Here is a 12777-nt window from a genome sequence, read left to right as displayed (position 1 = left end):
GAGTTGGGTCTTCATTGTGGTGCACGGGTTTCTCATCTCGGTGGCTTCTCTTTTTGTGGAGCACAGGCTCTAGGCATGCGGGCTTCAGTAGTTGAGGCTCACGGGCTCTAGAGCGCAGGCTCCGAAGTTGTGGCGCATGGGCTTAGTTGCTCCGTGGCACGTGGGATCTTCCCGGACCAGGAAATGAACCCGTGTCCCCTGCACTGGCAGGCGGATTCTTAACCGCTGCGCCACCAGGGAAGCCCAGTAAAGGATTTTATATTCATGCACTCAGTGGTATGGTGGTAAGAACCATGAAGGGCCACCCACTAACCGAGTCCTGTCCCATTTTTGTCTTGACCTCAGAGTTTGGCAAGCATGTCTGACATCAGCTTCCTCATTTGTAAACTGAAGGAAGTTATATGACTTTTAAGGTCCCTAGAGACTTTAAATTCAATGATTCCAAGTAAAATTCCTTCTATAGGATGTAATTTTTTCTAGGAATAGAACTAATAGGACTATTTTAAAGTTCTAATTTATATGTGAGATGGAAGAATTTCTTTAGTATTTGTGCTATTAATAAAGAAATAAAGGAAAGTGTTGCCTTAAGAGGAAAGCTCTTAATCAGTGAAATATTCCAAGTACTGGGTAAATGGCCATCTGCCAGGATGTTGTAAAAAATAACTGGGGAGGTGGACTACCCTAACTGTCCTTATAATTTTTAAAGGTCTTCAATTCTACACTGCTGTAAGCTGCTTGAGTATATTATGCATGCTATAGCTTCACTTTCACTTAACACCACCCCTTTCTACTGACAAAACCAAGGACATACACATACATATAAAAATGTGAACAGAGAAACATCACTGATAAGGAACACATCCACTTTTCATTTATTTCCTCAAATATTTATTAATTGCCTATTGTGCCAAGCCCTCTTCTATGTACTGGAAATATAGTAGAAAACAAGATCGAAACAGTCTCTGCTCTTTTAAGTTTATAATCTAGTTATTTTAATGGGGTAGGGAGGGAAGAAGAGGAGTCAGAGATTAAATAAGCACACAAATAATACACAAGATAATTTCATACAGCAAAATATGCTACAAAATAGGGACTTCCCTGGTGGTCCAGTGGGTAAGACTCCATGCTCCCAATGCAGGGGGCCCAGGTTCGATCTCTGGTCAGGGAACTAGATTCTGCATGCATGCTGCAACTAAGAAGTCCACGTGCCACAGCTAAAAAAAAAAAGATCCTGCATGCCGCAACTAAGACCCGGCGCAGCCAAAATAAATAAATAAATAATAAATCTTAAAAAAAAAATGCTACAAAAGAAACAAAAAAGAGTAATGCAATAGTACCAGGGAAGGGATGCTAATTTAGATTGGGGGTGTGGACAGCAAATGCCTGCCTGAGTTCATGGCTTTTTTAGGAAAACTTGAATGAGAGTACCAGCCATGTAAAAAATCAGGTGTACAACTATCTAGGGAGAGGAAATAGCAAAAGCTCCAGGATAGAAGGGAGCATGCGTGTTTCCAATAAATAATAAAGGTCAGTGTGGTAGGAGAGTAGAGGAAGTTAAAGCTTCAGAGGTGAACAAGGGGCAGATCAGCAGGCTGGAAAGGGAGACTAGATTCTCCGTGCAGTGGGAAGCACTACTCTCGAAGAGGTTTTATGCAAGACAAAGAAAGAATCTGATTTGTATTTGAAAAAGATTCCTCTAAAGGCAAACAGTTATCAACAATATACAAGGCACTACATTAGACACTGTGAAGGGCACCAAGAACTACCACAGAGGGACTTCCCTGGTGGTGCAGCGGTTGGGAATCCGCCTGCTAAGACAGGGGACACGGGTTTGAGCCCTGGTCCAGGAAGCCCCCACATGCCGCGGAGCAACTAAGCCCATGAGCCACAACTATTGAAGCCCGCGCACCTAGAGCCCTTGCCCCGCAGGAAGAGAAGCCTGAGCACTGCAACGCAGAGTAGCCCCCGCTTGCCACAACTAGAGAAAGCCTGCGTGCAGCAATGCAGACCCAACGCAGCCAAAAAATTAATTAATTAATTAATTAAAAAAAAAAAAAAAGAAGAACTATCACAGAATGGCATTCGCAAAGTGTGGCTATGGCCTCCTAGAGTTTTACAGTTTCACTCTTTCATGGAGCCCCTGATGGGGCTAGGTCAAAACTAGTTTCATAATAATACTCAGATTTTATTTGCTTTTTTCACTGTGTTGACATCTGCACTGATGCTGTAAAAGCCAATGAAGGGTAAAGCTGCTAGGTCTTAACACAGATAAGATTTAATACAGAAGCAGATATGAGAATTCATCTGTCTTCTATTAAGCCAGATATTTAGGAGATTATAAAAAGGTAAAACAATACCACTCTTCTAATTATTTGGTTTTAGAAAACTCAGTTATTTTTCATAAAAATGTTACTTATGTTAATATGAAATGAGTTTATTATTGTTATTTTTTTAATATTATTCATAGACTTTATTTATTATTTTCTTTGCTGTACACGGGCCTCTCACTACTGTGGCCTCTCCCATTGCGGAGCACAGGCTTCAGACGCGCAGGCTCGGCGGCTATGGCTCACGGGCCCAGCCGCTCCGTGGCATGTGGGATTTTCCCAGACCGGGGCACGAGCCCGTGTCCCCTGCATCGGCAGGCGGACTCTCAACCACTGTGCCACCAGGGAAGCCCCTATTATTGTTATTTTTACACTAATCATTAAAATATATTTTTTTAATGTCTCAGTTTAAATTTTAAATACAATACATATAAATAGATACAACCCACATGAACAGAAACTCTTTGGGGTCCTCAATAATTTTTAAAGTATAAGAGGACAAGATCTAAAAGTTTGAGAGCCTCTGCAATGTAAGATATAAATCCCTCAAGTTTAATTTTAGTTGGGAAAATCAGACATCTTTGCAGTGCAGGTTGTCCTGCCTATTTGGGAGAAAAAAACCCAAACAGTGGAAAATACATCAAAAAGTTTATCTTTGATGAATATTGGGCTTTATTTGTCTTATGTTATTAAAAGGATCTTTTTAGTAACCCCACACCAATACTTACAATTCTAACACAAAAAGTTTTTGTATCCAACACTTAATTGGTTACATCACGACACCTTACCTCTTCCTTCTCTAATTTTGCATGTTTACGCTCTGCAGCTACATTTTTTTTCTTATTAAAATTAAACTGTGCATCTTCTTCGGCTTTCTGTAACTTTCTTTTCTTTTCCTCATATTCTCTTATAAGCGCTCCTGAAGTGCTGATTTCCTCAAAAAACTGCGTTCTTTCTTTGGGTTTTTTCACTGAAATTGACTCCACAGTTCCCTTTTAAAAATAGTTAAGCACACCAACATATAAAATATAATGATATATTTTCAAAATCATGAATAAAATAAAATACTACAAGCTATTTACCTGAAAAACTAGACAGTTCCGTGCTTTGACTATTATGCCTATCTTTTCTAACTCTGTGATATAAGCAGAACGACTCACAGGACTATCATCAAAACAATATTCTGAGCATCCCCCTAAAATAAAAGAATAAAGGCTGTTATAGGAAGTAGAAATACCAGACAAATATCAACAACTACTGAAAGCTTAATAAAATTTTTTTCTTACTGAAATAGCCAGTTATGCAATAATATACATGTTAATAAATGCATTTAATCAGTCAACAAATATTGAGTGTTTACTACATGCCAAGGAGTGCTCTACAGTGGTGAACATAACAGACGTCTGACCTCAAGGAGCTTATATGCTAATAATGGAGACAGACAAAAACGAGATATGTAAGTAAAATGACTATCATGCGAGGAAGTGTTAAGTGTTAAGAAGTAAAGTAGAGGTAGGAACGGGGTGTGGTAGTCTCTGTGTAGGAGAAAGAGGCATTGCAATTTTAAATAGGATGGTGGAATGGTCTGAATGTTTGTGTCCCCACTAAATTCATATGATGAAATCCTAACCCCAAAGGTGATGGTGTTAGGGCTTCCCTGGTGGCACAGTGGTTGAGAGTCCACCTGCTGATGCAAGGGACACGGGTTCGTGCCCCGGTCCGGGAAGATCCCACATGCCGCGGAGCGGCTGGGCCCGTGAGCCATGGCCGCTGAGCCTGCACGTCCGGAGCCTGTGTTCCGCAACGGGAGAGGCCACAGCACTGAGAGGCCCGCGTACCGAGAAAAAAAAAAAAAAGGTGATGGTGTTAGAAGGTGAGGCCTTTGGGAGGTGATTAGATCATGACAGAGGAGCCCTCATGAATGGTATTAGTGTGCTTATAAAAAGATCCTACAAGGCTCCCTAGTCCCATCCACATGTGAGGATACAATGAAAAGTCTGCACAGAAGAGAGCCTTCATCCAACCACGCTGGCACCCTAAGCTTGCACTTTTAGTCCCCAGAACTGTGAGAACTTATAAGTTTATAAGCTAAGAAGTCTGTGGTATCTTTTTTTTTTTTTTGCGGTACGCGGGCCTCTCACTGTTGTGGCCTCTCCCGTTGCGGAGCACAGGCTCCGGACGCGCAGGCTCAGCGGCCATCGCGCACGGGCCCAGCCGCTCCGCGGCACGTGGGATCCTCCCGGACCAGGGCACGAACCCATGTGCCCTGCATTGGCAAGCAGATTCTTAACCACTGCACCACCAGGGAAGCCCTGTGGTATCTTATTATAATAGCCCAAATGGACTAAGACAGATGATCTGGGAAGAAGAACAAAGCTGGAGGCATCACACTTCCTGATCTGAAGTTACATTACAAAGCCACAGCAGTGTGGTACTGCCATAAAAACATACAGAACAATGGAACAGAATAGAGAGTCCAGAAAGAAATCTAAGCATCTATAGTTAACTGATCTTCAACAAAGGTGCCAAGAACACACAATGGGGAAAAGACAGTCTCTTCAATAAATAGTGTTGGGAAAACTGGATATCCACATGCAGAAGAATAAAATTGGACCCTTATACAAAATGGACACCATACACAAAAATTAACTCAAAATGGATTAAAGACTTAAATGTAATACCTGAAACTATGAAACTACTAAAAGAAAACATAGGGAAAAAGCTTCTTGACATTGCTCTGGACAATGATTTTTTCGGATATGATACCAAAAGCACAAGCAACAAAAGCAAAAATAGACAAGTGGAATTGTATCAAACTGAAAAGCTTCTACACAGCAAGGGAATCAATCAACAGAGTGCAAAAGGTAACCTACAGAATGGGAGAAAATATTTTGGAACCACATATCTGACAGGGGTTAATATCCAAAATGAATAAGGAATTCATATAACTCAACAGCAAAAAACCAAATAACCCAATTTAAAAACGGGCAAAGAACCTAAAGAGATATTTCTCAAAAGTTGACGTACAGATGGCAAACAGGTAATATTAAAGGGTGCTCAATAGTAGGAATCACCAGCAAAATGCAAATCAAAACCAAAATGAGATATCACCTCACACCTGTTAGAATCAAAAAGACAAAAGACAAGTGTTGGTAGGATGTGAAGAAAAGGGAACCCTTGAATATTGTTTGTGGGAATATAAATTGGTACAGTCACTATGGAAAACAGTATGAAGATTCCTAAAAGAATTAAAAATAGAACTACCTTATGAGCCAGCAATCCCACTTCTGAGCATATATACAAAAAAAATGAAATCTGTACCTTGAAGAGTTATCTGCACTCCTATGTTCATTGCAACATTATTCACAATAACTAAGATATGGAAACAACCTAAATGTCTTTCAACGGATGGCTGGATACAGAAAATGTAGGAATATTATTCAGCCTTAAAAAAGAAGGAAATCCTGCCATTTGTGACATCATGGATGAACCTGGAGGACATTATGGTAGTGAAATAAGCCACATACAGAAAGACAAGTACTGAATGATCTCATCTATATGCGGAAATCTAAAACAGGTAAACTCATAGAAGCAGAGAGTAGAATGGTGGTTGCCAGGGGCTTGGGGGAGGGGGAAATGGGGAGATGTGGGTCAAGGGGTACAAAGTTTCACTTATGCAAGATGAGTAAGTTCTGGAGATCTAAGTATAGCAATGTGACTATGGTTAACAATACTGTATAGTATAGTTCAAATATGCTAGGAGGGTAGATCTTAAGTGTTCACACACACACAGAAAATAGTAACCGTGTGAGGTGATACATATGTTAATTAGCTTGACTGTGGCGATTATTTCACAGTGTATATTAAAACATCAAGTTATACAATTTAAACATATACAATTTTTATTTGTCAATTATACCTCAATAAAGATGGGAAAATTGGCTTATGATGGTTTATTAAGTAACTAGAGTAAGCTAGGGACTCTGACTGAGATGGAGACTTTTGATAAAAAACTCCAAGAAAGTGAGAAAACTAACTAATGAAAATATCTAGGTGATAAAGTGGTGAAATACTTAAATTATGCACTAAGGTATATGTACATAATAATAAGTATTTCTAAAATTATCTGTGATTGAAGTTGAGGAAAGTTAATAAGAGTATTTATACATTAGAACCATGTTGTACTGGCAGATTGAAAACAACAAAAAACAAAACCAAGAAACGTCTACTTACAGAGGCTCTGTAACAAACTCCCAGCATAAATAGAAAAAATATATATACATAACTCTCAATCTTGTTTACTCAGGAAATACAGGGATTCATGAATAAATCATAACAAAATACAAAGTCAAATATTTCACACAATTTGCTTTTTGGTGGTAGGAAAAACTTTCTAAACAAACCAAAAATACGCATTTAGTTAGTTCATCACTAGGAAAACCAGATAAACATAAACAAAGAACCTCAGGAAGGACTTTTATGACATCACTGTCTTTGAGGTAGACTCCCTCCTTCATTTTAACCAGGGAGAAAAATGCTACTTGACAGTAGGGGAATTTGAATAAATATGTCTGCTTAAAGAAAAGTCCGGTGTAGAATCAAACAGGTTCTATTACTTGCTACCCAAGATAAAAAAAAAATACCTCGGATAGTCCTTGCAAATGTTTTCTCTTCTCCACTTTCTTCCACGTATACAATTTTTACACTTGCAGAAGAAGAAACAGGTTTTCCAATATGTGCTCCATGAATAAGTTCTTGAATATTTTTCACTCTTAAATTAGCTACTTTTTCTCCCATTACAAAACTAAGTGCATCCATTACATTAGATTTTCCTGGGGAATGAAAGAGAGAAAAAGTTATTTATTCTTAATGATAAAAAACCTTGCCCAGAGCCAAAGAAACCAGGCTACCAAGGGCCAATACACATATCTAAATAGTACTGTCTTTTCTGTATTCAAAATGCATGTGACGGAACAATTGTATGTAGATAACTGGTTTCTATGCAGCTATGGTAGAGTATTAAGTTATCTAAATGTAAGGATTTATACATGGATCTAAGCCCCAGCTCTCTCCTGCTATTAAGTATTATACCATGGCAAATCATTTAACTTCTCTGAATTACAGCTATCCCCACTTTATAAATTTTAAGTGTCACATATTTTTTAAAAATGTCTACCTCCAGGATTTTCCCAAAGGATAGACTAGGGTTTCTAGAATATTTATGATTGGTATGTGTTGGTAGTGCAGAAAAGTTATATAGCATGTCCAAGCTTGCTATCCGCTGAAAGTCCTGCTTACAAGGTTAGCTGGCATTGTGGGATTGGGATTTGGATTCTGTGAGGGTTTCCACCACTTTCTGATAATAATGTCTCACTGTGCCTAAACTGTTTATATAAACAATATGATTTATGCTGAATACTTGCTTTCTTTCTAGGAGTCTGGAATTTTGGTATGTGCTAGGCAGAGGTGCTTATGTGACCATTTCCCAATAAAAACCCTGGCGGTTGAGTCTTTAATGAGGTTCTTTGGTAAACAACATCTCACATGTTGTCACAACTCATTGCTGGAGGAATTAAGCCTGTCCTGTGTGACTCCACTGGGGGAGGATTCATGGAACCTTGCACCTGGTTTCCTCAGAGTTCCTCATGTGCCTTTTCCCTTTGCTGAGCTTGCTTTGTTTCCTTTCGCTGTTATGAGTAACAGTCCTGGATACAACTATATGCTGAGTCCTGGGAGTCCTCCTAGTGAATCACTGAAACTGGGGGTAGTCTTGGGGACTCCCAACTCAAATGGCAAACTGTTCTCCAACCATGAGCCGATAGTTTAAGACAATTTCCAAGGTGCAATGTCATTTCAGCTACTACCATCTGTACTTAATTTTCTTTCTTTTTCACATTCGTTCCCTCATATCCACAAGCAATTAAAATTTCTAGTGCCAAAAGCAGGGAAAGTAACATAAACAAGAGAATACTGCTAATCACTGGAAATATGGCTTAGTTTTAGAAGTTCATGATCTTTCTAAAAAGAACTAGAAGTGGTTAAAAATGCTGCAAATGTATTTAACTAAGTCTCAGTTAACTAACAGGTATGAAACATGGCTTTTTTGGGTTAATTGATAATCTGCAGATTGAGAGCTATTGTAAGATGGTTACGTATATAGGACCAAACGAACATTAATTGAATTATTAAGTCTGACAGTAACAGAATTAAACAGAAACTGGTTTTGGTCAATCCTTATTGAAAGTCTGCCTAAAATAAACACTTCCCCATCCAAATTCATTCATTACATTAATTCTTTTATGTGCTAGGGCATAAGGATACAGTAAAAGAACAAGAGAGATACAACTCTGTCTAACGAATATTATAATCTATTAAGAAAGTCAAAAAATAAACAAAGGAATTATATAAGTATCATGAGGAAACAAACTGAGTGATGAAATAGAGGGTAACTGGGAGAGGTAACTTCAGATAGGATGGTCAGGAAACATTTGTTAAGTGCCTAGCTTAACAACCACCTGTTGGCAAAAATGAATGAATTAATGAACCAAGTTAAGTTTTGTAATGGTCAGAGCAGGAACCTCTGCTATAAATAATTCAAAACCAGCATCAGGAAAATAATAATTCTGGAAGAGTTACCTTTTAGACTATCATCACTTGATGAAGATGAACCAAATATTCAAAGATATAAAAATTACAGTATCACTCTCCCATCTCAAAACCTCAATATTTGCCACTCATTTGCCCTCTTAGCAACAGTTGGTAAGTTCCTTTTTGACTTTAGCTCTGCATATCTCTTCCAATCTGCTCCTTCTTTACCATCCTTCTAGTTATTCAAGTACTCCTTACTCCCAAGAGCCTCCTAGCTGGACTCAACCTTCACTCTCTTGCCTCTTCAAATGCATTCATTCATTCTACAAACATTTATGGAACACCTATTAATCAGGCATTCTCCTAAGTACTCAGGCTAAAAAGAAACAGTATGTAGGATTTTCCCCTAAGGTACTTACAGTGGGGAATATGATCAATTTTTATTGAACCCCATTTTGTGCCAGACACTCCACATCTATTATTTTATTCAGTCTTTGAAATAATCCTATGAGATAGATATTTAATTTGCATTTCGTAAGTAAAAAAGCAGAGGCTTGGGGCTTCCCTGGTGGCGCAGTGGCTGGGAGTCCGCCTGCCGATGCAGGGGACACGGGTTTGTCCCCCAGTCCGGGGGATCCCACATGCTGAGAGCGGCTGGGCCCGTGCGCCACGGCCGCTGGGCATGCGTGTCCGGAGCCTGTGCTCCACAACGGGAGAGGCCACAGCAGTGAGAGGCCTGTGTACCGCAAAAAAAAAAAAAAAAAAAAGCAGAGGCTCAAAGTCAAACAAATCATGTTTCGGGGTTAGGCGTCTGATTCCAAAATCTATACTCTTCCCACTAAAAGGAGGAAATTATAACTTACTATAGTAAGTTCTAAGATAAAATTAACACAAAGAACTATGAAGCACTTAAGAGAAGCACTAACTACTGGAGACTGTGAGTAGACTCTGCAGGAGATAATCCTGGGCTAAGTTTTAAAGAGTAAGTAGAAGTTTGGGGAGGCAGTGCTGAAGGTAAACATAACCATTCCAGGAAAAGAGGATAGCTTGATCATTGGTACAAATGGGAAACCCAGGTACCATTCCAGTGAGAAAAGGGTAAGTAATAATATAGAGGTGGAGCAAAGCTTACAAGGTTGGAAATGATAAGAGAGAACTAAACTTCATGCTGAAGATTATGTGAAGCCATAAAGGATTTTAGGAATAGCAGTGATGTTTTCAGATACATTTTATAAGGATTTCTGAGACAACAACCCACCAGAAAAATGGGCAAAGAACATAAAAGGGCAATTCAGAGAAACAGAAATACAAAAAGCCCTTAACCATATGAAAAGACACTTGAGCTCAGTCATGATAAGAGAAATGTAAATTAAAACTGTTTTGACTACCATTTCTCACTTACTAGACTGGCAAAAATCCAAAATTTTGAAAACATATTCTTAAACAGGACCTCTCATTAAATTACTGTTGGGAGTACAAAATGATACAACCACTATGGGGGGTAATTTGGCAATAGCTAACTAAATTATAACTTAGCTTTTGAACCAGCAATTCCACTTCTGGGAATCTATCTCCCTGATACATGTGCAAAACTACACAATGGCAAATACACAATTATACAATTATAAGTCATTTCTAACAGAAGTAGATTGGAAACAACTTAAGTGTCCAAAAATTAAAGGACCACTTGAAATAACTATGTAACAGCCACACAATGGAGAATTACACAGCAACAAGAGAACAGAAGAGGAAGTGGGAAATGAAAAAAGAAAAGTACGTAACAGCACATATAGCAAAAAACCAAATACGAACTTTTACTTAAAGAAAAAGTGTGGGGTTGGGAATAACAATACACACATATTTGCTAGCATTTGCAAAAAGAAACACTGAAGGATAATCAAGAAGTTAATGGTTATGTATAGAAGGTGAAGAGTGGGACACAGAAACTGAGTTGGACCCCTTCTGTTTGCCTCACCCTGCTTCTGCCTTTATCCACAAGCTCTTATGCCTTTGAGCTTCTAGTTGGATTTGGCCAATGGAGAGCCCTGGCAGGAGGGAAGAAGGGAAAAGAGTGAGGCCAGGGTATTTACTTCCCTATTTCCCTCTGTAAGGTGGCTTCTGACTTCCTGTGCCCTTCAACACCAGGTCACTGGCTTTTTGAAGTTCCTTGTGGGTTCCTTCCTCTCTGAGCCTTGGTGTGGCAGCAGCTCCACTGCTGCGAGCTGTGTGATCCCGCTATTCCTTGGGATTCCTCTACAGCCCTCCCACACCTTTGTAATTAGTCCCTTTGTAAATAAATCTTCCTCAAACTGTCCTAATTTGAGTGTGCCACTTGTTTCCTGTTGGGACCCTGACAGATACAGGGAGCAGGGGTAGAAGCAAGATTTCTGTGTATACTTTTCCATAGAGTTTTGACCTTTAAAGTATGTATATGCATTCCTGATTAAAAAAAAAAAAACCTAAATTTTAAAAATCCCATAAATGAAAACAATCACAAACAAGTAAACTTAACTGAATATTAAATTGGTAACACAGGCATACTGAGAAATAATTTATTTCAAGGGACTTCAGATCACAGAATTCTGACTGTACATTCTTACTAGGATCCATTCTAAGAACAAAAAAGAAATACAAAGAAATTTTAAATTTCCTTCAGTTGCTTTATCATTTATAATGTTATTGGTAGCTTAAGACAGTTTTCTTTATATTTTAAGTTAAAGCAAATAAGTAATTATATTAGTCATGTTAGGAAATAAGATTTTCAGAGTAAGAAAAAATATTTACAAAGACAAAGAGCAAGGAACAGTGAAAACACAGTTAAAAGTGAATGGAGGGACTTCCCTGGTGGTGCAGTGGTTAAGAATCCACCTGCCAATGCAGGGGACACAGGTTCAAGCCCTGCTCCGGGAAGATCCCACATGCCGCGGAGCAACTAAGCCCGTGCGCCACAACTACTGAGCCTGCGCTCTAGAGCCCACGAGCCACAACTACTGAGCCTGCATGCCACAACTACTGAGCCCACGCACCTAGAGCCCATGCTCCGCAACAAGAGAAGCCACCGCAATGAGAAGCCCATGCACCGCAACGAAGAGTAGCCCCTGCTTGCCACAACTAGAGAAAGCCCACGCACAGCAACGAAGACCCAACGCAGTCTAATTAATTAATTAATTAAAAAAGAAAAAAGTGAATGGAAAAATATCAGCATGAACTCAAATTTTAAAAATCACTGTAGGGGCTTCCCTGGTGGCACAGTGGTTGAGAGTCCGCCTGCCAAAGTAGGGGACACGGGTTCGTGACCCAGTCCGGGAAGATCCCACGTGCCGCGGAGCAGCTGGGCCCGTGAGCCATGGCCGCTGGGCCTGCGCGTCTGGAGCCTGTGCTCCACAACGGGAGAGGCCACGACAGTGAGAGGCCCCGTACCACAAAAAAAAAAAAAAAAAAATACTGGAACATGAAAAGATGTTCAAAATCATATTAGTAATTAGGAAAAAGCAAATCAAAACTACAATGAAATACCACTTCACATCAACTAGGATGGCTAAAAGAAATCAGACAAACAATAACAAACAACTGCTGGTGAAGATGTGGAGAAATCTGAACCCTTATTCATTGACAATGGGAATGTAAAGCCAGACACAAAGGGCCTATTCCATTTATATGAAATGTCCAGAACAGGCAAATCCATAGCGACAGAAAGTAGATTAGTGGTTGCCAGCGACTGGGTAGAGAGGAGATAATGGGGAATGATTACTAATGGGTACAAGGTTTCTGTTTGGGATAATGAAAATGTTCTAGAATTAGACAGTGATGATGGTTATACAACTCTATGAATATACTAAACATCACTGAAGTGTACACTACA

General features: G+C 39.4%; 1 protein-coding gene across 2 annotated transcripts in view; it reads right to left on the bottom strand.

Moving 5' to 3' along the window:
* Positions 1 to 12777, bottom strand: part of SMC1B (structural maintenance of chromosomes 1B) — an 86934-nt gene that overhangs the window by 61440 nt on the left and 12717 nt on the right. For both annotated transcript variants that reach the window (XM_060111785.1, XM_060111786.1), the window contains exons 2-4: positions 6971 to 7159; positions 3410 to 3522; positions 3116 to 3319 (exon numbers count right to left, since the gene is read on the bottom strand). In XM_060111785.1, the coding sequence (XP_059967768.1) occupies positions 3116 to 3319; positions 3410 to 3522; positions 6971 to 7159 (506 nt within the window). The remainder of the gene's footprint in view (positions 1 to 3115; positions 3320 to 3409; positions 3523 to 6970; positions 7160 to 12777) is intronic.

This window comes from Mesoplodon densirostris, chromosome 11 (genome assembly GCF_025265405.1).
Source record: "Mesoplodon densirostris isolate mMesDen1 chromosome 11, mMesDen1 primary haplotype, whole genome shotgun sequence".
Lineage (NCBI taxonomy): Eukaryota > Metazoa > Chordata > Mammalia > Artiodactyla > Ziphiidae > Mesoplodon > Mesoplodon densirostris.
The sequence above is the reverse complement of the archived record's forward strand: the minus strand, read 5'-3'. Positions and strand labels throughout refer to the sequence as shown.